This window comes from Aptenodytes patagonicus, chromosome 6 (assembly GCF_965638725.1).
Source record: "Aptenodytes patagonicus chromosome 6, bAptPat1.pri.cur, whole genome shotgun sequence".
Classification (NCBI taxonomy): Eukaryota; Metazoa; Chordata; class Aves; order Sphenisciformes; family Spheniscidae; genus Aptenodytes; species Aptenodytes patagonicus.
Window position 1 is genome coordinate 19,170,869 of NC_134954.1, and position 24,964 is coordinate 19,195,832.

Below are 24,964 nucleotides of genomic sequence, written 5' to 3' on the forward strand. Positions count from 1 at the left end.
GTCAGGATTTCACTATGGAAATATTTTATGCCCCTGCTCTGCACTTTGAGCATTTGCTTCTGTTGACTTTACAGTGAATCTCTGTGTCTGTATGATCCTGGTTGTCTTCTTTGGTAAAACTCTGACATCTCCTATGTGCTAGAGGTACCTCCTCAACTTGCAGAGATTTAGCAGACAAATCCCTTTCTTATCATTGCCCACTGCCTTCAATTTTGGGTACAGACATCTCAGAATGAAAACTTACCAAAGTTCAAAACCTCAAATTTTATATTGCATTCTTCTGAAATGCCCTTCATTTTCTCTTAAAAGTGCCGTATTACACTCATCAGTTCTCAGTTTCCCCTTGGGAATTTAGCATCAAAATACAGCCTTTGCCTTTGCCTCTGTGTCATCTCTGTGCCACAAACCCTCTTCCATCTATTTGTAGGCTTGTCCCTGTGACATAGTTTTATGGGGAACAAATATATATCACAGAATTTCCTTTCCTGAAGTGAGGAAAGGGATCCCTCTGACTTCAAGGAACGAAGTCCTCCAATGCATAGCCAGTGGGTCCCCCAGTAAAAGTGTGTGCTTAGCTGAGCCTTATGCTTTGCGTCCTCTTCCAACTACACAGCAAAAAATGAAGCATCCAGAAAAGCATATTTTTTAATTAATTGGCTGGTTTTCTCTTGAGTGGTGCTCTGAAAAGATGTTTCAACCCAAATCTTTCAAAGAAAAATACAATTATGGCAATTTAAATTGTTGTTTCTAAGGCTAGACTCCTAGAGAATAGGATGCCAACCACATGCAGCTGGTGACCACAGCCTTTCTGGGTTTACATCAGTGTTGCTCCACTGACTGCAGTGAAATGGCATCAGCCAATGGCAAACCCAATCCCACACCTGAATCCGGGAGTCTTCAGAAAAGCAGCTTTGATTGTAACAGTTAAACTATTTTTAGAGTATTTCTTTGTAGAAATTATTTTCTAAATGAGAAGCTGGCAAAAACACACTCCCCCAGTATACAACAAATAAGTAAAAAATGAGGGAGAGAGAAGCAGACCTGGAGGAGGTCCCAGGGAATGCCATGAGCGTAGGACCACACAGTGCTCCCATCCCACGGGGGATCCTCAGGCCCCCGCGGTGGGGTCTGCCCCCTTCCCACCCCTGCCCTCTTCCCTGAACACAGCCTTTCCTTTTACACAAAGAAAATAATTGGGCACAATCAGGATTAAGTAGTTCTGTTGATTAGCTAAGCACAATATATACCAGCAGTCTGGTGCTGTGGGGGCTCAGAGGGCTGTGCTGTCCCCTGCAGCCCCCAAACACCCCCTGTGCCAGACGGTCCTGTCCCAAACAGCAGCCGTCGGTAGCTGCCCTGTGCAGGCAGCTGCTTGGCCGGCGCCCGGTGGGGTAGCAGAGGGTCTGGTTGTGGCCGTCCTCCCCCAAATCTGCTGTGTTTTGAAAGGAGGGGCTGGCTAGGGGTATTTGGCACGTCCCCAGCTGCGCAAACAGCGTCAGCCCCCCATCCTGCAGTGTTCCCAGGGGTTCACCCTCGCATGGGGGCCAAGCCTTGCTCCGAGCCTCTTGGGGACGCAGCCGCAAGGGTCTCGCACGGTGCTTTGGGGCAGGTGAGCAAGGCGATGCCTGTATCGGACCAGCTCTGTGGCCTCCTGGGGACTCTCTGCCCAGGAATTGCTAAATATATTTTTCCTAGTATATGACTTCACCGCACCAGCAGCGAGATACCATCTTGCCCTTTGTGTTCAGGCTGGATGACATTTTCTTGTTTCCCAAGCGGCAGGCAGCGCAGCCCCGTCCCGGCTGGCAGGGAGGAGCGGCACAGCCCTCTGCCGCTGCCTGGCAGCTTGCCCAGATCTCCCCTGACAAGGAGCAGGGATCTGGGAAACTCCAGGCTGGTTTTCTGTTTCGGTGCCCGAGCTGGCAGTGTAGGTGCGATGTTCTGGATTCGAGTTGGAAAGGGATTATTTTTGAGTGCCGAGCATACTGTTTATGGAATAGCACTTGGCTTTGCTTTTCTTCCCTGGGAGCACTGGGTAACAGGCATTTCTGTCAATACTAATTTTTGTTTATTTGATTCATTATTAAATGTGAGCAAACATTCGGGTTCGTGGATGTGCGTGGATATATACATGCGCTGTGCTTATACCTACACACGCATGCACAGGCTGCTGCTATATTTAGTTTGCTACCTGGGAGCCGGGCGTGCTTGGGAAGAGAGGCAGGAGGAAGGCAAGCAGCTGGGCGCTACCGTGACCTCCCCAGCCCAGTGTCTGGAAAGGGTTTGAGAAGGTCACTTACGTCCTTCCAAATGCACCTCATATCACTAGCTGATTTGCAAAGAGGCTAATTTGAAAAGAATATCACTTTGGGTATTTGCAAGGTTTCGTTTTATAGTCTTCACGCCAGCTGAATCCGAGGTCTGCAGCAAGGTCAGGTCTAGCGGCTGGGTTTACACCTGTATAGGCTGGGTCTTTTCAGTGGCAGGTTGGGTCTCCCATGTGCAACCCAGGCACAAAGTTCTCTTTGTCTGAAGGCTGTGTTTGTTGCTTAAATACTTCATTTTCACAGCAAATATCACAAAATTTAGTATATGAATGGAGTCAGCATCTGTGGGACCCTCATATCCCTTAAATTTTGCAGGATCAAATACCCACCGATTATAACTCTAATCTCCCCAAAGATTTGACGCATCTTGGCACTGTATTTTTCTAGGTATTGATAATATTAAATTAATGAAATTAAACAAATAAGATGCTATCTGAATGAGCAATATACCCCAGAAGAAGGGGCACAAAATGCACCAAAGCATTAATTATTACCAAATGCACGTGAAAGGGGTATGGCTGGCATTCGTACAGCGGCACCATTAAAACTGAAGGGCATCATTTTAGGATTGGACCAAGTCATTCATTTTGGGGGAAGTTTTAAGCAGGATTTAGCCATTTGTGGGGTTTAAAGAGTTTAGTTCACTTATTTACTTTGGATTTTTGTGTTCACTTTCATCCCCTTTTGTACTTCCTTGGACAAAATCCAAACAGGCAGAATAACTACAGAAAAGCTGTTCTCACCACAGGGAAATAATGTATTATGCTAATTCCAATTAAAGGAAATTTCTTAAATTGCAAATATAGCCTTCAGGAGAGAAATGAAAAGTGTGGAAATTAACATTCTTGCCAGATTTCCAGCTCAATTCTGCATACTCAGGGGGTTTGGGTCAGGCTCAGATAAGCATCCAAAATTTGGGGATGTTTATCCAAACCTTATTTCTGAACCTTCTAAGTTCACTCCTGACTAATCATAATGGAGTTAGTGGTAGCAGGATATGAATGTACAACATTTAGCTTAGAAATTGGCAGCTCCTCATCATTTCACAGCTAGGAGCCTTTGACCAAATATCAACTCTGCTAACCAAAACAAAATAAAATAATGCCTTGATTTGGTCTCCAGCCATACCACCTTGTGCTACAGGCCTGGAAGATCTTCCAAGCAGGGCTGGGCCAAGGCAGGCTTTGGCTGGGGGACCTCCCGGGGAAATATTGATGTTACTGGAAGCATTCCTTGTGATTCAGGAGGTGACACTTTCCCTGGGTTGGTGTTGAACCCGCATATCAGTTGTGTGTACAGAGATGTTCTTTCGGATTTGGGAAATTTCAGAGGGCAGGTGGGTCATTAAAGGTCTTTTCTGAAAGGCTCAGATGTTAACTCCACATTCAGCTGAAATGCTAATGCAATAACCAACTATGTTACACTGCCAATGAGTTCCCCGCTGGAGGTGGTACTCCTCAGTTCACTGGCTCCCTGCTCCATCCCCAAGCTGTTTGCCTGTTCAGTCATGAAGGATGTGAGCTCCGTGCAAAGTTTAATGTTGTAAAGTGTTTGGAATATTTTTTTCAATGAAATGAGTGGAAGATGACTGAGGGTCATGAATTAGCTCCTGAAGAAGCAGGCTTTTTTCTGTTTGTCACTGCTTTTGCCATTACACACTTCGCTTTAAACGTAGGGGAAGGGAGCTGCGTCTTGCTGCCCTGCTATAGGCACCTCCCAGCTTATTGTACATTTTACCATAATGTAGCAAGCCATAATATTAGCTAAGGAGATGTCATAGATCTATCTTCCATGGATATCACCCTTCAAAACACCACCAGGCTACCCCCCAGCCACTCACCTATCTTTTTTTCCCATACATTTTATTTTAGTCAAGGGGTGTCACTCTAAGTAGCTGTATGTGATTTTTATTCTGGCATTGAAATTCATGCCAGGAATAAATCCATCCAAGTGCAAATTCTTCCCAAGTAAAAAAGCACTGAAATGTTCAGTGAAGCTATACCAGGAATGAATTTGACCACATGAACTTGGATTGCACGTACATACTCTATCACCTAAAATCCCTTCAGATTTGCTTAGGCTTACCTCTGAATTACAGATATTAAATCTGCAAGATTGTAATAGAAGACATCCCATTGAAACTTCTATTTTAAAGAAAAAAATAATCTGTCAATTGAGAGTAACAACAGACATCATAAAAACACATTAAGAAATGTTCAAAATATATTTGAATATAGTCCTTATGGCTACAGAAAATACTAGGATTTTTAAAAGTTCAATGATTACTCATTTGAGATATTTTGTGAAATACATTTTATAAAACATTGCTTATATTCTTGCCATTTCTCTTGCATCTTCCTCCTGAAATCAGCAGAAATAATTGCTTACTTTCTACCAGATCCTCTATTCACCAGTAGCATAGATGTACCATTGCAGAAGATTTTTACAGTAGCAATGTGGCAGTTTAAACTAAGCAACTGTTTCCATCTAATGTAGATTTGGCAAGATGCTAGCTTATGCCATTCAGATGTCAATTTTTTCTTCATTAGGCCAATGTATTAGCAAACTACACCATGCTCTAAAATTCATATCAATCTCCCATCATGTTTACTCTTTTTTTTTTGTAGTTGCCTTCTCCTTCCAAGGGAAATGAGCAACTCTTCATACATTGCTTTTTTCTCTTCCCAACACGAATCGATGCATAGCTCCTGTTTGAATTTGAAGTGGGTATTCAGGTTGGAAAGCGGATTTGGGTGTGCGCGTGCTATAGCATCGATGCCCCGTCGCAGCTGCATCACGAGCATTTTGGCATCCTGCAGGATGGAAGCTTGGGGGGGGGGGGTCACTGCCCAATATATTCAGTAATCATTGCTATCGATGTCATCGAAAGGTCTGTAATGATGTGACCAAGGTTATTTAGAAGGAACAGAGAGAAAGTCTGAATTGCCTCATGCTTATAGAAATAGTTCTTGGGAGTCATAGTTGTAGCTGGTTTTGGTTTTAGAAAAAGCAGAAAGAGCAGAAAAACTGTTCTAAACGGTTGTGAAGATGTGATGGGCTTCCATATTTTCATGGAGAAAAATCAGAAAATCATGTAACATATGACTGTTGATAACTGCAAGAGGAACAAATGCTTTCCATCCCAAAACACGTTGTACCATCAGTGTTTCAACAGCTCCTATTTAGACATTAAAAAGAAGACTTTTTTTTATTATGATTTCTGCCTTGGGCTCTGATCAGCAATGTAGAAAAAAGCAAGAAGGAGTGTTTGGTTGCTTATCCTTCCTTCTTGTTTCCTTTTACTCTAAGTTCTTGAAAGGTCATAAAATAAAGAAGTAAAAAAGCCACTGAAGTGTAGTTTTGTTAACGTTATCTTCTGAACATTAAACATTGTTTCAAATTTCTTACGGTACATAAAATGCTTTGCCTTGCTGTATCATGTATACAGAACTTGAAAAAGTAAATGAGACAGCTCGGAAAATGTAATGGATGTGTAATAACAGCTCTTTAGATCTCCTGTTTTTAGCATAGCATCTTTTTGTTCCTAAAGGTACTTTTAACATGATATCTAAAGCTATTTATGAAGTCATTTATTTTTGCATGGTGATAGGTTTTATTTTGTAATTAGCCCATGCTTCCTATCTTGCTGTAGTGTGTGAGCCCCCCAGAAATGTTCAGTCTTCATCAACCCTTTTTGTTTTCCTTCCAGAAGGCGTTCACCCTAGTAACTTCCATTTCACAGATGCAGTACATCCTAGCTCCCTTCGGCACCTTCCGCAAAAACATTTTGAAATCGTTGCATTGGAACAGAGTTCAGTTCTTTTTGTTGGGCATTTTCAACATAAAGAAGTTTTCCTGTTTGCCTTAAATTCATTCATCACATGAATTTCAGCTGATGGTTTTTAACCACTTTTGCTCCACATCCTGTTACCGTGGGCCACAGCGGTGCTTCGTAAGGGCTGTCAGCAGGAATGCAGCGTGCCAGTGGCAGGCACATCGGTAGGGACCAGGTTTGCCCCATTTAGCTGGAGCTTTAGGCAGAACTGAATTGCTAAATCATTATTTAGTCTATTTGGGGCATCTCTAGTGCATCCAGACACAATTTATTCTGATGAAAACTGGTGCGAGCTCAGTGGGAACGGCAGCCTCACTAATGCTCTCTAATCCGCTATCATTTGCATATATGCAATCCAGTGAAGTTAACAGGATTTCCCTGACGCGCTTGCCAGCAGTAGCAATGGCATTGGTTTCCTCTAATATGTCAAGCAGGTCGCTGTTAATCAGTCACCGTCGGGCTTTTCGTGCCAGCTACTCTGCTCATTCTGCTGCTGCGTGCGGGAGCAGCTGCAGCGGGGAAGGTCTTCGGGTGCCAGCACAAGTCTCAAAAGCTCCAGGGGTAAAAGAGAAGAAATTTTAATATTTAGTGTGAAATTTTGTCCACTCCATATCCTCATAAGCCAGCACAGAGGGAAGTTTGAAGGCATGGCCAAGTGCATTGGCTGCAAAGCCTCCTTGGAAAGCTGGGGGGTGGCTCCGAAACCAGCAGGGACAGTGGGGTCGTGGCATTAGCGAAGGAGGTTTATGAACTTTACCCTCATGTCTTAATGACCCTGGGTGTCCTGTGGCAGCTCTTTGCACACAAAACTCCTCGGGACGTGACCAAGTACATGCCCACTTGAAATGTGTGTGCAGGGGCCAAAGGGGGTGGTTGCAGTAGGACCCTGCTCAAGTGGCCTGGAAGTGCCAAGATGCTTGGAAGGAAAGGTACAGAGAAGAGCTTGATAAACAAGATGATGTGAAACTGAATCACTGCATAGATATGAATCAAAATTATAAAATCAATAGGTATTGATCTGTATATATCACACAAATAACTGTGCCTGAAGAAGTGCCCAGATTTAACATGCTGATTATACGGCAGTCAGTAGAAATAACTTGAGATCTGAAGAGCTGTTACATCTTAGTTGTTCAGTGCTGCAGCTGAAGCTGATAATATCTTAGTTGAAGTCTCTTTTAAATTTTTTCCTGCTTGAAGTTCTTGGTAACAAGTATATTTAATCAACAACCCAAAACCGAAGAACAGATTTTTGGCTTACAAAATACTCTTGAGCCATCCAAAGCTGGAGTCCAAACACTACAAATTCTTCTAAAAATATACACCTTTCATTTTAACTTCCATTTGCTTTTACTACTGGCTTTGCTCACGCAGGCCAAGGTCACTGCACTGCAGATGTGTCCAATGGCCGCTTGGCTACTGACAGGAGTTGCAATGAATCACCTGGAACATCAGCCATGATCACCGAGCCCTTTGTGTGGCTGGAAATCAGGACAACAAAGTCTTCGTTATATCCCATTCATATATATCCCATTTATATCTTATTCTTTTCATACCCCTCAAACTGGTGGAGTAGCACCGTATCAAAAGGAGCAAGGATTTACTGGAGTTTTGGGGTTTCTGGTCTGTCTTTGCTTCTGGCGTTGACTTCCCGATGTCTTTCCCATCAGTAGATGTGTTAATGGAGGAAGGATGTGCTTAACTCTCAATGTGGCGAGTAGCTGTCATTATTATTGCTTTCTTCAAGATTATCATGGTGTTCTTTGTCCCCACATTTTGCCCGCTAAACCCAGGGTAAATATAAACCTAATAGATGTGTAAAAGGGCTTCAGACCGGTTACATGTCATACATGGGCAAGCATAGTCTGAAACTGCTGCAGAATTACTTCCCATCTTTATTCATGGATTGATAATGTTCATTTTCCTTTGCTGGGTTAGATTTGCTGAGTAGATTTCTGGGCATATAAATGATATTTTGGAATGAAACCCTCACATTTTATAAATCATTCAAGCCAATTCAGTTTCTTCTTTCTGTGGAAGTATTTCCTGGTCCACAAGAACCTCGATCTAAACCTACTGTTTTCTGTTTGAGATGAAATTCCTGAATTAACTTGGAGAGTTAAATAAGAATTAAGTAATTCTAAAGTGCTAATGAGCACTCACAACTCCCACTTTCATCTTTTATAGCTTTGTTAAATATACCACAGGCAGTAGGGAAAATTGTGGTCATTCATATTGTAGCATATATTTGTACTTTATACAAATAAAGTATCAGCTCAAGCTGACAGATTTCCCTTGTGCAATAGACAACTGGTTTGAGCTTCTGCTCACAGTTCCTGGCAGGAGAGCTTCTATCTTCAGTTTATTTCTACAGGTGTCACAAATATTACATTAAAATTACGGGATGCACAAATATCGGGCATATCCTGAGATTCCTGCAGGTTCCCAGAGGCACTACGTTTTGGATTGATCCAGACCTTGTCCAAGGGCTGCAGCCCTGAAGTGCTCCACACACCAAGTATCAGCACCGTGCCGCAGCCTTGTGGTCCTGGAGCTGAAGGCAGTGGGGGGATCTAGGACTAGCTTTCATCTGGAGATGGAGCAGTTCCTCCATCTACAGCCCTGGGGCAGCCCAGGGCTGGGCTGAGCGTCCTGTCCGATCCCAGGACTACACAGTAATTTTCAGTGGAAATTGCTGGATCAACACTTTTGGCCACCAGTTCAGCTCCAAGGTAGCCAGCTGTCTCATGTCAGCGCTTTCTTCAGCATTTTGAGCTGCTGGTGCTTCCCTGGTGAATGTGTGACCACCTTCCCAGGCACCAATCTCACTATAACTCTTTGAAAAGCCAACAGAGATGACCTCCTTCGTCAGTCAATACATCCCACAATAGCTCCCTTAGCCTCAGCGAATCTCCTGCTTTGCTCCGTTTGAGGACCTGGCCTGAACGATGCACCTGGTGCACCAGGCAAGAGTTTTATAAAGGGAAAGAAATGATCTTACGTGCCATATTGGCACGTACTATACTGGATTCTCAGCAATACAGATCATACGGTTCTCTGAAATCCTTCCTAGTGGAAAGACATCTATTCTTAACACATTGCCTCATTTTGCTTCTACGGACCCAAAAAATTGCAACCTATCTTGAGCACATGCCCATACCCTGCTGCTTTTTGCAGTCACTTAGAGAGGTTTTGCAGAGGCCGGTGGTGTGGCTGGGGCAGTCTCTCCCCCACTCTGCCTGGTGGGGATCGTGATCCATCTTACGTTTTGCACTTGCATGATTGCTAGGTGACTCCTAGCAACAAGACTTGACATCATGAACTCCGTTTCACATTTCTCCCGCAAAAAAAAAGAAAAAAGCCAGAGTTTTATGTATCCTCCCCAAACTGTTTCTATAGGAGGAGCTTTCATTTATGGTACCAATCAGCACAACGTGCTTATGTTTAAAGATCTGTTCCAAAGCATCAACTGTTCATTTCCAAAGCTAAAATATTTTCCTAGCTAAAAAAGGGCGATAAAGTACAATTTCTGCTACAGATGAGCCATATTAAAACATGCAGAGCTGTTTTAACTGGCAGAGACCAAGCAGACTTCCCCTATTTATCCATGAGAAGCCGTGAACACCAGTGGGCAGACAGGAGTTTCTCTTCATTGGAGTCAAAGGAAAGAAGTAAAAAGCAACTTCTCAGTGAATGAAAGTTACGGGAAAATATTGCACAAGGTTCCTTCCCAGCCCACCACTGATTTTCTCCATGAGCAAATCTCCATATTCCATCTGTCAAAACAAAATGATAATCTTCCCATTCGGCACACTTTTTATCCCGTCCATGCCAACTGTAAGCTTTTCAGGGCAGAGACTTGTGTTTATTATTTTTCTACCCACAAACGGTCCCAGTTTCAACTGGGGCCTCTAGGTGCTGCTGTAATACTAATAATACTAATTCTCATAATTCTGCTAGTGGCAAATTTAGCCCAACATCTTAGGCTTAAATAAGTTATATGGAAAAATGGTTATAAAACAGTCTCCATCCTCCTTCAAATTCTGCAGGTCATTTTGCATCTGCAAAACTCAGTTTATATGGATTGATATGCATTTTATATATTGTAGCTTGGGAATGTTTTCCTATGAATCTCACACAAAATCTGCAGCAAGCCACAGGAAAAAAATGCCTGAAGCTGTACCACTTACCTCCCTCCTCCTTCACATGCACACGTGCCCAACTGCCTTTTTTTTTCCCCTTTGTTTTATCAGTATGGTGCTAAATTACCAAGTTTGAAATTTCTTCAGCAAATAAGGGATGCATGCCAGAACACAAGTGCCCTGAGGGATCTGAGTCTTAGGGGAAAAAGCCCTTAATTTCCAAGTTTATAGGTAGCAGCACTTTCTTGAAATTGGAAAATGTTCAACTCATTTATGAAAGAAATCTGCCACAAGGGTATGCTGATGTTCACAGCTATTTCATTAATAACCCATTGTGATCAACACACATTTTTTTGGTTATAGGACAGGTTTATTTTGACACCTGTATCAAATATATTCTGCCCCCCCCCCCGAGATTTTCCCAGTGAGCAGAACCTCCTTGTTGTGCAAAATCTTTTTAGTGCAAACCAGGTAGTTCTTGGAGTAAGATTTTTCAAAATTAATCAGGCACCTTTACCCATGTGTGACTAATTTATGTGGAGCAGCACTTCAAATGCACGCCCAGGCGGGCTGCTGTGCACGCACAGGGCTAGTTAAGCATTTACTGGTCAGGACCCTGGTTTCCACACCCAGGGTGGGTGCACAAAAACAGCTCTGCCCACTGATGGTGGGGAACCTGACCCACTCACATGGCACCTGTGGTCCAAATACTTTACAACTTAATCCCAAGGAGATTGCCTGAGCACAGGATAAGGATCAACCCTGCATGTTCCTCCACCAGCTGAATAAATTAGCATTCCTGAATTTCAGTCCTCAGATTTATCTACCAAGCATGACTTGAACTCTTGATAGGGTTTTAACCTATTTATAGTTTCATAACAAGCCCATAACAAAGAATTTTCCCTCTCCTACACACATGTAAATAATATCTAACGCTACTGTCAGGGCTTGGCAGGGCAGCGATGTTTCTAAGGCCGTGTGGATCCTTAGCCTGCCTTTAGCAGGGTATCTTTCCACTCGTAGGTAAGTGCCTTGCAACAGGAGGAGGATTAATCATCGCTATTAGAGCCCTTGCTTTCCTCCGCAACCTTCTCTTCCCAGGGATGATGAGTTAATTCAGCTGGAACAATGTTAGTTCATCAATTTTTGTGGTTTATCTGAAAATCGAATTGCAGTAATTTCATATGCCAGCTGACTTAATGCCCGTTTAGTTCATGTTTTAGACAACTCCGGTCGATGATCACAAGGGGTTTAATACAAAACATAGGTGGGATGAAACTGTAACACCGATGCTTTCAGGCAGGTTTTTCTTCCCCGCTGCAGGAGCTGGTTATGTTGGCTGCCTGCACGTGTGTTTCTGCATGTAGGATGTGTATCCGCCTCTTCTGAGCCTCCGCTAGAACCATCCACACATGTACATTTAAAACAGCAAATGCAAACCTGAAAATTTTAAAATGAGTGTTTGACTTTTTATTGGGTGATAAATTGCTTCTTACTCTTATAAAGTCCGCAGGTGTTTATGTCCACTCTTGTACGCCTAGTTAAAACTGTGGCTACAATAGGAATGCTTTGAAAATAGCCAGTCACTCCTAAAATTGATTATTAAAATAGAATTACCTGTTATGCATCACATTAATTCTTGTAGTGTAAAGTTCTGTTGTTTAACCCTTCCAATCCCTTTCGGCCTGCCATTTTCCCTGCTTTGGTATTTTCTTTTCCATCCTTTTGCTTTGCAAATTCTGTTGCCAGACTCTGGATAGTGCCAAGACCCAAAGAGTGCCCCAGGGCTTGCTGCCACGCACCCTTCCTGAGTGGCTCTTCCCAATGCCATGACGGGCTCTGGGGCTGGAAAAGGTCTTCCAAAGCAGACCCTCAGACTATTTGGCAAATGAAAAGGCTTGAAAATTAAAAATTTGGAAGAAGAGAAGAGTTAATAGAGCCCTGTTGAATTCTTATGCACATACATACAAAGGAAGTCTGCAAAATCCTTTTACTGTGCTTTCTACCCCCTGGGTATGGTACCTTCTCAGGGAGTGTTTTTTAGAGTTCTTCCATTTTTAGAGCAGCTTCTGCAAAAAAGTTGTGTTTCCAGGCAAAGGAGCAGTGGCTACATCAGGTCGGAGCCTCCAGCCACCCCACATACAGTCTCAGTCTGTGGGTTCATGCTGCTCGATCTCTGGATGAGCAAACTGTGGGAGCGGGAGCAGGCACAAACCTGGTATAGATTTCTTCAGCTGTATTTCAGCAAGGATGAATGAGAGAGTGCTAAAAAAACCCCAAATCAGACTTTTTTCAGTCATGTTGGTAGGTTTTAGAGGGCCATGCTCAAGGTCTTTTACTCTTTGGGTGGTTAAGAGAGAAAAGAGCCCTTCCAGGCTGCCCAGCACATGGGGAGAGGTGCAGAATAAGGGCATCACCAGTGGAGTTTCCCAGGTTCTCCAGAATTTTGACTTTCTTTCAAAACATAAGAAAGGTAAAGCACAGGAAAACACACAGCTTCTGGGTGGACAGGAGGCCAGCACCCACATCAATCAGCCTTAAATTGCCCTGTCTCTAGTAGGTGTTAAAATGAGCTAGCTAACGCGGGTTTCTCCCCTGACTTATCTTAGCACACGTGTGCCAAACTCGCCCAGCGGGGACTGTCTCGCCCTGCGGATACAGTAACCCTGAGCACGTGAAGGGCCCAGGTTGGATTTGGAGGCTTCCAGACTCTTCTGTAATGGAAGTAATGAACACTATGGAGGAAAATAGCAACAGTCCTCAGCATCCAGCGCCAGAGCACGTGCCTTGGCAGGGAAACCTGGGGGAAGATTTGGAGGAGGAAAACGAGGAGATTTCTCCCATTGCAAGGAGTGTGCTCACAGTGGGGGGTGGACAAGCAGCATCACATCCCTCAGCATCACATTTTGGGGTTGGCTGCAAGGGCCATGGGTTGTTTGCAATAAGGCGTTACAGCATTTCTTCCTGCTGTGAGGAACGGCAGTTTCTACAGGGTTTCCAAGCCAGGAGCGAATTCACCCAGGCAGCTGGATACTAGTCACTGACCCATTTTTGCTTCTTCCTTATTGATAGAGAAGGTAAATCTGTCGCAATCTCCCTTCTTCTCTTGGTACACAGTTACACCCGAGATCCAAAAAGATTCAGGCTCGAACCCCAACAGCGTGCCTTGGTGCCTGCCAGAAAACTCCTTCCCACCAGGCAGCCCCTGCTCAGGAATTTTCCCCTCGTCATTTAGCCGTGATGGCACCCACACCTGCAGGGGGACCCTCACCGGCGGGATGCGATGGAGTTGCCAGCACACGTGGGTGCCTGGATGCGGTGGTGCCTGCCCCGGTGCTCGTCACACCAGTGGGTTTGCATGCATGAGAGTGGGGCAGGACGCGAGGGCAGCGGGTCTGCTGGGACCCCACTCATGCCAGCATAATGGGAGATGAGAAAGCAGGGTTGGGCTGTCAAGCTCTCATTGGGGTAAGAAGGAACGTGCTATTTTAGAGCATGGATTTTAATAGAAGAGAAAAAGTGGAGTCTTTCTGCTCAGTACTTGGGTAGTTGTTTGGCTCCTGCCAGTAGCAGCATTGTGGCTGCTCCAGACCGTAAGGGGGGGTGTGAGTGGGGACCAGCACCCGTGGGAGCGTGGGGATGGCTTCACTCACACCTGGGCCCTATCAGCACGGCGGCATCACGCGAGTCTGCCTGCTGTGCATCTGCTCCGCGTGGGCGCTGCGCATTTGCTGTACGTATTTATTTATCTCAGCCGTAAAGTGCTGTGCCGGGGGGTTTCACACAGCAGTAGGAGGAGAGCAGACCTAACCACGCGCTGCCTCTGTGCACGGCTGGGGGCTGTGTGTGCTCTGCAGCTCCCCAAGCACAGCCCCATCCTCACGGGAGTTGCAGAGGTCCTTCAACTTTTTATCGCCTGCACACGCACCACTAATTTTTTTGCAAGGATATGGGGTTGTTTATTTTTTTTCCCTGAAGGCAGTAGGTATTTTCGGCGGGGGGTGTGTGTCTTTTCTGCATAGTCCTCCTTTCAGACCAGTAAATGCCCCTCACTGCCTGGCTATGGGAGGGACAGCCCAGCTGGGTGCCCCTGTCGCAGCTGAAGGCTTCAGGCTTCACGCCCCACAGCTGCCAAAAGGGGACCCCTCTCCGCCAGCAGGGTGAGCCCTGGGGGTCCCCAGAGCCCCATGCTGCCCTGGGGAAGGGGGTGCCGGTTGCGGCAGAGTGCTGATTCCCCCACATCCCGCAGCCAGGCCAGGGGGAGGAAACCCACCCTCCAGCAGTGCCGGCAAAGCCAGCCTGACCCGAGCAAATGAAAATAATCAAAAGTAATTAGAAGCGTGCTGGACTGCTCCTCGGAGATCTGTGCGAGAGAATAAACATGCCGGAGCCCTCCAAGCCACTGCAAAGGCCCATGTCTGAGCTGTTAGGTGCCCTGACCTTGTCCACATAAAGACGTGATTTATGAAGTGCAGGGCACAGCAGCAGGGCTTCTGTCTTCTCCAGAAGAACCAAATTACTGAGGTGGAGATTAACATGCTTTCAGTTGGGCCCATTTCCAGACCAAGGGAAATTTTTTATTTACATTTTTTTACCTTTAATTTCCTCCTCCTCTCCCTCACTCGAAAACTGCCTTTTGGCTGGGAGGGACGAGCCCGGCAGCGTGTGAGGGCAGGAGGGGCAGCCGGGACAGGGCACTGGTGTGAGGGGCCGCAGCATCACCGTGATGGCCACCACCATTGCTCCTTCGCGCAAGGGCTGGAAGAGGTCCGGCTCTTCCCTCCGAAATAAGCAGCAACACTTGTGTTTTTGCTTGATTTTTTTTTTCCGATATCCACAACGCAGGGCGGGAGAAATTAACATGCAGAAATTGTGTTGCCTTTCCTGCTTGTCGCTGTTTTCCTGGGTCTGTCCCGGAGCGTTTGGGTATGTTGAAGGGCTGTTGTTTTCTGCATGTTTGTTTTGCTTTGCTTTTCCTTTCTCCCTCCCTGCTTGATACTCACCCAGTATTTTAAACGCTCACCACAGTGTTAGTCAGGATGCTCAATGTTGTGTTTAGTCACCTTGAGAAATATAACATTAAACCCCACTTAAAAATGTGGTTATGAAGTGGCTTGCTCTATAAACGTAAGGATAATATTAAGCCTAATATGAACATTTACAGTATTTTTAAAAATCGCCAGCGACTTGTCTGATTTTTCACCATTGTCCTCTGCAGTGTTTGTCCACAGGAAGCCCATTAAAAGTGGACAGTACAGTTATTTCATCTGGCTTTGGCTGAGCTGCTTTGCTTTGCTTTAATGATGTGCTGGAATGCACGATGCCCATAGGGTCTCCATTATGAGAACTTTTACTTCTGGGACGACCATGAAGTTAAAGGCTTAAAAGAGGCATCAGTTTACAGCCTGGTGGGAATTACTAGCAGACTCGAATACTAACTCCTTACTGCCTCCACTAATATAGCGACTTATTTTAAATAAACAATTGCAAAAGGGACCCTGTGGAAATATTTGGGCCTCTTGAAGCGCCTACCAAACCGTCCAAGGGGAGAGAGAAAAGGCTATAGATGTGTTTAAAAGATTCTTGCTTGAAAGAAGACAAATATATATATATATATATATATGTGCATGTAGCCCCAACGTCCCCTTACATGACTGGCGGTGAGGCTCGGCTGGCCCCCCAACGCCCCCCCAGCGCCTCTCGCCGCGCCCCGCCACGAACCCCTCCAGCTCGGGGGCATGTGCCTTCCTCTTCCTCCTCCTCCTCCTCTTCCTTCTCTTCTTCCTCCTCCTCGGGCCGCGCTCCCCTCCGCCCGGCTGGGGCAAAGCCGAGCCGCCGGGAGCGGTGCATGAAGGGGAATTGCCAAAAATGTGCTTCCCCCCCCCCGAAACGAGCAGCCGCGGGCCCGCAGCTCCGCACCGCCCGCCCTTGCTCCGGCCCCGCTCCCGCTCCCGGCGCGTCCCGCGGCGGCCCCGGCCCGTGTCCCGGCGGCCAGCGCCACCTAGCGGCCGCGGGCGGCGCCTTGGCGGCGGCGGAGCCCCGGTGCCGGCCGGCCCCGCTTTGCCGGTACCGGGAGGCCCTTTTGTTTATCCACCGGCGTTTCCTCCTTTTGTGGCAAAGCGCGGGGGGGGCTCCGGCTCCTATCGGGGCCTCTGATCAGGCCTATGGGCTCGAGCAATCAGTTTCCCAGATTACTTGTATTTAATACACAATGCATCATAAAACAAATCCCTCATCCTGACAGGAAGAAAATAGAACAGCTCATAGCTCGAGCCGGTCCAATTTATGGCTAAATTAAAAAAAAAAAAAGAGAGAGAGAGAGAGAGAGAGAAAAAATATAATAATAAGGAAAAAAAGCTCCAACAATGGGCGAGCGGAGGGAGGGCAGGAAATCAATGGTCCGGCAAACCGGGCGGGCGGCGCGGTTCTCAGGCCCCGGTGCTATGGGAATCTCTCACCAGGTTTTTTGAGGTTATTGACAATGGATTTTTTTAAAATTTTTTTTTCTTTCCTGTCCTACCTACCACCACCGCGTGCGGGTTTTTCCCCCCCCCTTCTCTTTCCCCTCCCCGCCTCGAACAATAGCTATTATCTGAAATAACAGTTCAATGTCACAGATAACAGGCCGCTGAGACGAATTAATCATCATCTCTTGTCACCCGGCTTCTCGCCCTCCCCCTGCCCTCCTTCCCCGGCCCCCCGGGAAAGAAAAATCGACTTTTAGTCTGAGAAATATATTTGCACTTAAAAAAAAAAAAAAAAAGAAAAAAGTGGGTGGCACTTCTGGACGGTGCAATAAAAGATAGAGCTCAGCCCTCTTTTTTTTTTTTTCCTGCCCTCTTCCCCAAAATACACATATATACGTGTATCTTGCCATAGCTAGCTCGGACGGTGCCAAACTTCGCGGGCCGGTTTGCGGCTTTGCGTCGCGGTGGGATTTCGAGGCCGTTTGGCGAAGCCGGGAGAGCCCCGCAGCCGGCGGGGCTGCGGCTGCCCCGCGGGTGGGAGCGGGCCCGGCCGCCGCCGCTGCCCCCGCCGGCAGGCAGAGCCCAGCCTCCCGCCGGCTCCGTTCATGGGATTCGTTACCAAATAAATAAATAAAAATAAAAATTAAAAATCGTTTAGGAAGCGCCGGCAAACGGGGCGGTGTTTCCGCGGCACCAAACGGTGTCGTCGGGAAATTGGCCGGACAAAAAAAAAAAAGTTGCGTTTCATTAAAAATTATTATTAATAACCACAGTGACGGCGATGACGAGGATAACTCGGATAACGAGCCGGGCGCGCTGGCTCCTGGAGCGCCGGGAGAAGCCGTCGGGGCGAGCGCGGAGCGGCTCCCGCTCGCCGCGGTCCCGCTGCGGAGCCGCCGCGACGGCGCTCCCGGCTGCGGGGAGCGGGGGGCGAGTGACCGGGCGGCGGTGGGGACGGCCGGCGTATAAATAGAGGCGAGCGGCGAGGGCCCGAGGCTCCGCGCACCGCCGCGGCAGCCCCCCGCCGGCCCCGGGCGGGGGATGCGGCCGCGGGGGGGCCGCCCCCGCGGGCTGCCGGTGAGCCCCCCGCGGCGGGGCCGCTCCTCCGCGACCTGGCGGTGACCCCCGGCCGCGGGGCCGCTGTCGCTTTAAGCGCGCCGGGAGCGCCGCCGCCGCCCGGGACGGGGGGGCCGTGAGGGAGGGGGGCGGCCGCCGGCGCGGCCGGGGCTGCCCCGCTTTAAAGAGACAGTGCCCGAAAGGGGAGCGGCGGGCTGGCAGGACCCGACGGGGTGGGCGGGGAGGGGGGGCGGGCAGGGCCGGGCCGGGCCGGGCGCTGCCCGGGGGCGCGGCGGGGAAGAAGCGCCGCGGGCAGGCTGCGGGGGTGGGGAGGGGGAGAGCCGCCCGCCCACGCACGCACACTTTTCTCCCATCCCCGGCGGAGAAGTGAAAGAAGTTTGTTTTGTTGAGCGGTGTGCGGTGGGTTTTTTGTTGTTGTTGTTTTTCCCTTTTTTTTTTTTTCCTTAAAGACGGTTGTGTGGTTTTTGGGTTGGTTTTTTTTTTCCCTTTCCTGCCCCCTTCTCCCGATAACTTTCTTTGCACACACACGCACCAAGCCAGCCGATAAGACCAGGAGGGGCCGAAAGAGGAAGGTGATGGCGAGCCGGCAGAAACCCGCCGAGCCCTGCCGCCGCTGAGCCCTCGGAGGCCGGCAGCCCCCTCCCGGCCTCCCCGCCCGGCGCCCCGAGCCCCCGCCGCCCCCCGACAAATGGTGGAGCGCACCGCGCCCGCGCAGCGCCCGCCGCAGCCCCGGATCCCGACGGCCGCGGCCTCCGCCCGCTTTTGACGCCAAGATGTTGCTTCCAGCCGCCTGAAGGATATTTTTCCCTCTCCCCCCCCTCCCTGCCCCCGCAGGCTCCCGGCGACACAAGGTAAGAGCGGCGAGCGCGGCGGCGGCGCTGCCCACGGCCCCGCGGGACGGGGCCGCCCTGCCCCGTCGGTGCCCGCCGCGCCGCCGGCCCCCGGGCAGACCCTCCTCCGCCGCCCCGGGGGGGGGGGGGGGGGAGGGGGGGCGGTGAGCGCCCCCCCCCCCAGGGCAGAGCAGGGTTCGCTTTGAAAGGGAAAATTAAATGCCCCCCTTCCAAAAAATAATCAGAGGTGCGAGCGGCAGGGCGGCGTGCGCGCCCGCGGGGCATGCAACTCGCCTTGCGCGGCCGCGGGTCGCTCGCGGCTCCGCTGGGCCCCGCCGGCATTTGGGGTGGCTGTGGGTTTGGGGTTAGGTTTTTCCCCCTTATTTTTTGGGGGGGGCAGAGGCTGCTCGGGAGGAGGGGAGAAACCCGGCTGTCCCGGGGCAATGCTCGGCAGCCCCGGGCGGGCAGGCACGCACTCGCCCCCCCGCCCTGGCCCCGGACGGGCCTGATCCTGGCACCCGGGGGGGCGGCGGGGCCGCGGCCGGCGCTGGGGGCTGTGACCCGGGCAGCGTCCGCCGTACCTGGGCTGCCCCCGTGCCCGGCCGCCCCCGCGGGGAGAGCAGCTTTCCGCGGGGCTCGTTTAATTAATGAACGTGAGCTTAGGCTTAGGCTATATTGTGAGTCCTTGATAGGAAACTTCCGTGGGTTTTCATTAACTAAATGATACACAATGCCGGGGTTCCCGTCCATTCAGCTCGGAGGCCAAAAGTGCTCTGGGGCTGGACGTGAATACAAACGTTTCCCATTGGGGAAACAACCTCCCTCTCCCTTTTCTTTTCGTTTGGGGCGTGTGTTTTAAGTTTTTTCTAAGAAAATCGGGTGGTTTGTTGCCGGTGCCCAGCCGGAGGAGCTACAAATGTAGCAGTGAGCTACTGGGATGCTGTGGAAAGTTTAGGATAGGCCGGTAGTAAAGCTTGCAAATAAATAACGATATTCAGTTATATGTAATGATTAGTAATTTGTCATAATATTAGAATAGAGCATCCTCTTTAGCTCGTCCACAAGCAATCTCATTATATTTGTTTATTGTCTGCATAATTGGAACCATTTATTGGTATGTATTGAATACTGCCATGTTTTGCATGAGTGTTTACGTTGTTTTTCATTTATTTTTTTTAGTTTGGCATAGCGAGTTCTATTATTTGCTTCAATTAAGGGGAGTGATGTAACTGTTGCACAGAAGGGCTGTTTGGGAAGCGTAATATTAAAACAAGATAAATAACTGCCCACCAAATAAAGTTTGGTTCAGAGCAACAAATACGAAAAGACCAAATGGGTGCTGCAAACAACGTAAATCCTGAAACAAAACAGAAACCTCAAATGAAGCCAACACCACCTATTTTAGTGATTTTTGTTGTATTCCCTGACAGAATCATATTTAATTAAAATCATAATTTCAAACATAGTCACTGATGAATGCATAGAAAATCAGATCCCTCTTAAATTAACATAGTGTTTCTTAGCAATAATTAGACAACATCTCAATTACATGTAAACGTTTGTCAAGACATTTTTCAGTACATTTATTGTCCTTTTATTATTATGTGTGTATTCTGACCGTTCCTAAAAAAAATCTCACCAGAGAAGCGTATTTCTGAATAAAAGTGCCTATATTATTATTATTATTATTATTATTATTATCCATTTGTTTATCTGGAAACCTGTGATTCATCTTTTGATTAGTATGCCCAGACAGCGACAGAAAGATTTACTCTTTTATGTTCTTCCTTTTAGATCTTGGATGAGTTTTGCAATGTGAAGTTCTGCATAGATGCCAGTCAACCAGATGTAGGAAACTGGCTCAAATATATCAAGTTTGCTGGATGCTACAATCAGCACAACCTTGTTGCATGTCAGATAAGTGATCAGGTATGTGGTGTTCACTTTCTGGACTTATTTTTCTAAGGAACTTTAAGGTGTCAATGGGAAAAAAAATAGCAGCAATTCACAACAGATTTTGGCCTGTTTGCTGTTATGGCAAAAGATAAGGCACAGATGTGAAATGCAGAAAAGAATAATTTTGATTATGGGCTATAGATAATACGAATTTTCTATTTTTCCGCATTGTTGGTCAATTCATAAATAATGTTTTTTTTATCTTATACTTGCTAAAAATTGGGACTGCTTTCTTATACAAAGCCAGTATTTGCCGCTTTTGAATTAGCAGCATTTTCTGGCTCCTGTTCCAGTCCACTTGGATTGCTATGTTAAACCGTTGAGTTGATCAGAAGCTGTAATGTGAAATTAATGGAAAGAATAGAGGGGAAACCACAAAACTGATAATGCTACCAGTGTAGTTGCACGTATGGGGCTTTGGATTTGAATGCGCACGTGCATGAATATTACTATGCCTTCCCATACACTTTGCTGGAACTCGTAATACTTGTATGCTGAACCAGGATCTTCAGTGGTTTTCTTTTTCTTTATTGCACTTAAATCCACTCTTTGTTGGGCTGAAATGTTATTTATCCTTGTGTGTTGGAAAAAAGGCTGGGATAGGCAGAGGAAGGATGCAGTGAAGCATTTTGTTTTCAATTATGCTGATGAGTTATTAGGTGTTTCTTAAATCAAGGTTCGCTTTAGTCTGCGGATAATACATGCCATTATGAAATATTTTAATGGGTGAAGTTAGGTTAAGAAAGCTATACTTCTTTAAAGTAAAATATCTAAAATAGTAACGCAACAACTGATTGTGAATTCTTGTTTCCAATTTAAAGTTTGCTACCTGCAACATAGGATTTGATTCATTTAATCAGTGTTTCATTTTTTACCACTTAATTAACTGCATCAGGTGAATGTTAAAGATTATCTGTAGCTGATTTAATTGCCTTGACAGTATTGAAAGAAGAATCACAACCAGACACAAAGCTTCAATTAGAAATCATTCTTTCTAATCAAATTCCTTACATATAGGAAATGAATATGAGACAGCCTGCTATTTCCAGCACAGCATTATGTATTTCGCTCATGCGGGATAGTTGATTAAAACGGGTTTAAATAACTTTTTCAGAAACTATGAGAGAGGATTTTTTTTACTTTTCAACTTTTACAGTTCAGCCCTGAGCACATGTAACACAGAATGAGCCAGCCGACTGAGATATAATTTCTTTTTTATGTAGCAGCTGGTTTAACCAAAGAAACCATAAAGATCATTAGTAAATGCAAAATACTTTTTCCAAGTTGAAATATGCTTTACCCTGAAAAATGATACATTCTCTCGATGCAGAGCATTTATGGAACAGTGATACGAAAAGGAAACTATATAGATAAATTGAAACAACAAATTCAAATATTTTATGTTTAATAAGAGCTGGCATAGATAGGAAAGATTAGAAGTGGAATCACGTGCATTGGTCAAAGCAACTTACTGTCTTTGCGTCGGTAGTGGTGATCTGCAACTGAAACTACACACTAGGCTGAAACATCAGCATCTACCTCTGCGACGCAGATACGCACCCGCGTTTTGACGTTTTTGGAAGGAAAGTTATGGCGCTTGTAACTTTCTCTTTTTTTTAGTGTTTACATTTCTGAGATTTAGTAATGGTGGCTGTACTGCTGCCAATAATTTCTTTCATTCACTGGAGACTTGTTATTTATTTTGCACAGTATCGTGCTGTTCATAATTCCATATTTTTATAGCTTATTGTTGCTGAGATTTGCAAATTAAGAACTGGTTGTCTTTCAAGTAGCATGTTGTGAGCTGGGTGCTGTCAGCAAGAGATTGTTGTTCATTTGGCCCTCTGGAAACGCTGCAAATTTACCCACAAAATTGTATGCGTACTCCAACGTTTTATGACCAGAGCCTAAAAAGTTAATGCTAAAAATGTGCTTTTGAATCTTAAAGTGAAAAAGCCTTTCTAACAGCTCCTCCTTCTGCTTTCTTCTGGCACAAGCTCACCAGAGGTAATATAAAATATAATAGGAAGGCAAACTGGGAAATGGACATTATATGGCCAAATGTGTGCGTGTATAAGGAGTGACAAATGCAAGTCAGGACTGAGCGTGCGTATGTGCCTGTGTATGGAGTGTGTGGGGCTGCCTTTGGGTCACTCTGCCTCCGTAGCTCCTAGAAAAAAAAGGAAAAAAAAAAAAAGAAAAGCAAAAAAAAAAAAAAGGTGAAGCCGAAGGATGTGTATCAGTGGCTGCAGCTAGAGCTGGAGGACGGAGGCGATGCAGCCCAGCTGGGACAGGAGGCCCCAGCTCATCTGGAGCTGCAGCCAGTGCTGGGTGCAGGGGTAGGGTGGAGGCACCCCGGTTCCCCCAGGAATAAGAAGCACCTCAGCAGCCCTCATAGCACGGGGAGCATCCCCGCTGCGAGAGACGCTGCTTGCTCCCAAGGCACAGACACTCGATCAGCAGTAATTGTTCACCTCTAATTGCTTCAACTCATCTGTAAAATTCACAAGCAAACATTGGGCTGTACCTGAAAAGGTAAAAGATCCTGCCAGCGCTCCCAGCCTCATGCTGCCCACAAGTTTTTGCTACTAAATTCAAGCTTGACTGACAGACAGGTATGATTCCCAGTCTGCTTGAGGCAGGATTTAGATGAATCTCAGGGCAATGTGTAATCTAGTTGCTCTGCTAAGCTCTACCTTCTGTATTTAACAAAAAGAGTGAAAGAAAAACAATTTTTGTTGTTTTCTCTATTGGACTTTTTTCAGAGACATACCACCCCACCCCCTGAGTCACGGTTGAGGTTAGGTTTCATCACTTAGGATCAACTTTACAAAAGGCCTGGGCTCTTTCTTATGACTGTATAAATGAGCTTTGCTAAGATGAACAGCTCGATAATGGTGGGATGCAGTCAAAACATGCACGCTGGATGCAACTCGTGTTTCATTTGATTGGAGGTGGAGTAGGGTTTAAAAGCTGCATTTTTTGGGTTTTTTTTTTGTTTTTTCAAAAGAGGTTCATCTAGGATTTCTCTTTGCTGTCTTCCTATTATCTCCTGTCATACCCAATCTAACCTGAACGTCTGTAATTCAAGATGTATATGAATAATAAAATTCCACAAACAGGGCACTCTTATTTTTTACTTTCCCCAAAGAGACTACAGTGTGTGCAGAGCTGCAGAGAATCTTGTCACTGTTACTGCCCTGGAATGCATTTTTTCAGCTCAGAGTCAGATGGGATTCAATACCAGTTTCTACTAACTTGGATGACTCCCCTCTGTTATCATTAAACATCTATTAGTTCAACTTTTTAATGACTTCAGAATGATTAGCCCTGTTAGGCTTTCTGGCAGCGCTGTCATCCCAGCAAAAGCATTATTTTTAAATATATATGTTAATGAAAGTGCAATTGCAAATACAGCAGTGACTATAGCAGTGGCATGTCAGGGGCTGTCACACGTTCCAGGCACATTTTCAGGCTGGGATCACAGTCACCTTCAAGCTATAAAAAATACACTTTTTTCTTTTTTTCTTTTAAGAAACGTAGTTGGTAGCAGTTGAAGTTAAAACTCCTGAATATTGTTTTTATCTTGCTTATTGCTTGCAGAGCTCTGACAGTGGTACAGCCACATAATGCTGTGAAACTGGTCTGAGCTTCCAGGTCTCTACCCCCTCAACAAAGCAGCTCCTGAAGATTCCCTTTGGTTTATCCATGGAAAACTCCCAAGTGGTTCAAGATCAGTTCACTGAGGTTTTGGTTTGCTGTGTGTGCTGAAATAAGTTTTTGGGGTTCTTTTTTTGTGGGTTTTGTTTTGTTTCCTTATACTCAAGTATATGCCATTGCAATGGGAGAAAAACCAGTAGTATTACACTCTTAACAACGTGCCCGATGTCAGTGATATAAACTTACACAAGTGAACCTACTGCTGTAGGTTTTACCAGATCTGATCACATCTTACACGTTTTACAAACTTTTTTAATCTGCAGACACAGCTTCATGTTTCAGATTTTACTGCCGCTGCCCCTCCTCTGTTGCAGGCAGCTCGCAGGCAGAAAACAGCAGAGACTCCTCCAGCAGCCCTAGACGCACAGCCACCTGCAAAAGTTGTGTATTTAAGGAATAGTTTTGAGGCTTTGTTGTCAGAGAGTGAAATTAAGGTTTTGGCTGTTGTGGGTCAGGAGTGCACATGCATGCTGAGCTCATGTGGGGCCCTATTCTGCCATGATTCTTCCTATGAGTTATTAGTTTATTAAACAAATAAAGCTTAATCCAGCTCCCACTGAAAATCTGTCTCCAGTGGAGTGGAGTCCTGTTAGCTTAGGGCTGGTGGAAC

The 24,964-nt window shown here is 46.4% G+C and overlaps 1 protein-coding gene across 7 annotated transcripts in view; it reads left to right on the plus strand.

The window, feature by feature from the left end:
* The window catches only part of MECOM (MDS1 and EVI1 complex locus), a 354,166-nt gene that overhangs the window by 284,887 nt on the left and 44,315 nt on the right, over positions 1–24,964 (plus strand). For 6 of the 7 annotated variants that reach the window (XM_076341393.1, XM_076341395.1, XM_076341394.1 and 3 more), the window contains exon 3: positions 20,473–20,607. In XM_076341393.1, the coding sequence (XP_076197508.1) occupies positions 20,473–20,607 (135 nt within the window). Of the gene's footprint in view, positions 1–19,721; positions 19,793–20,472; positions 20,608–24,964 lie in introns of those variants that run through there. The other variant, XM_076341397.1, reaches the window with a different exon arrangement.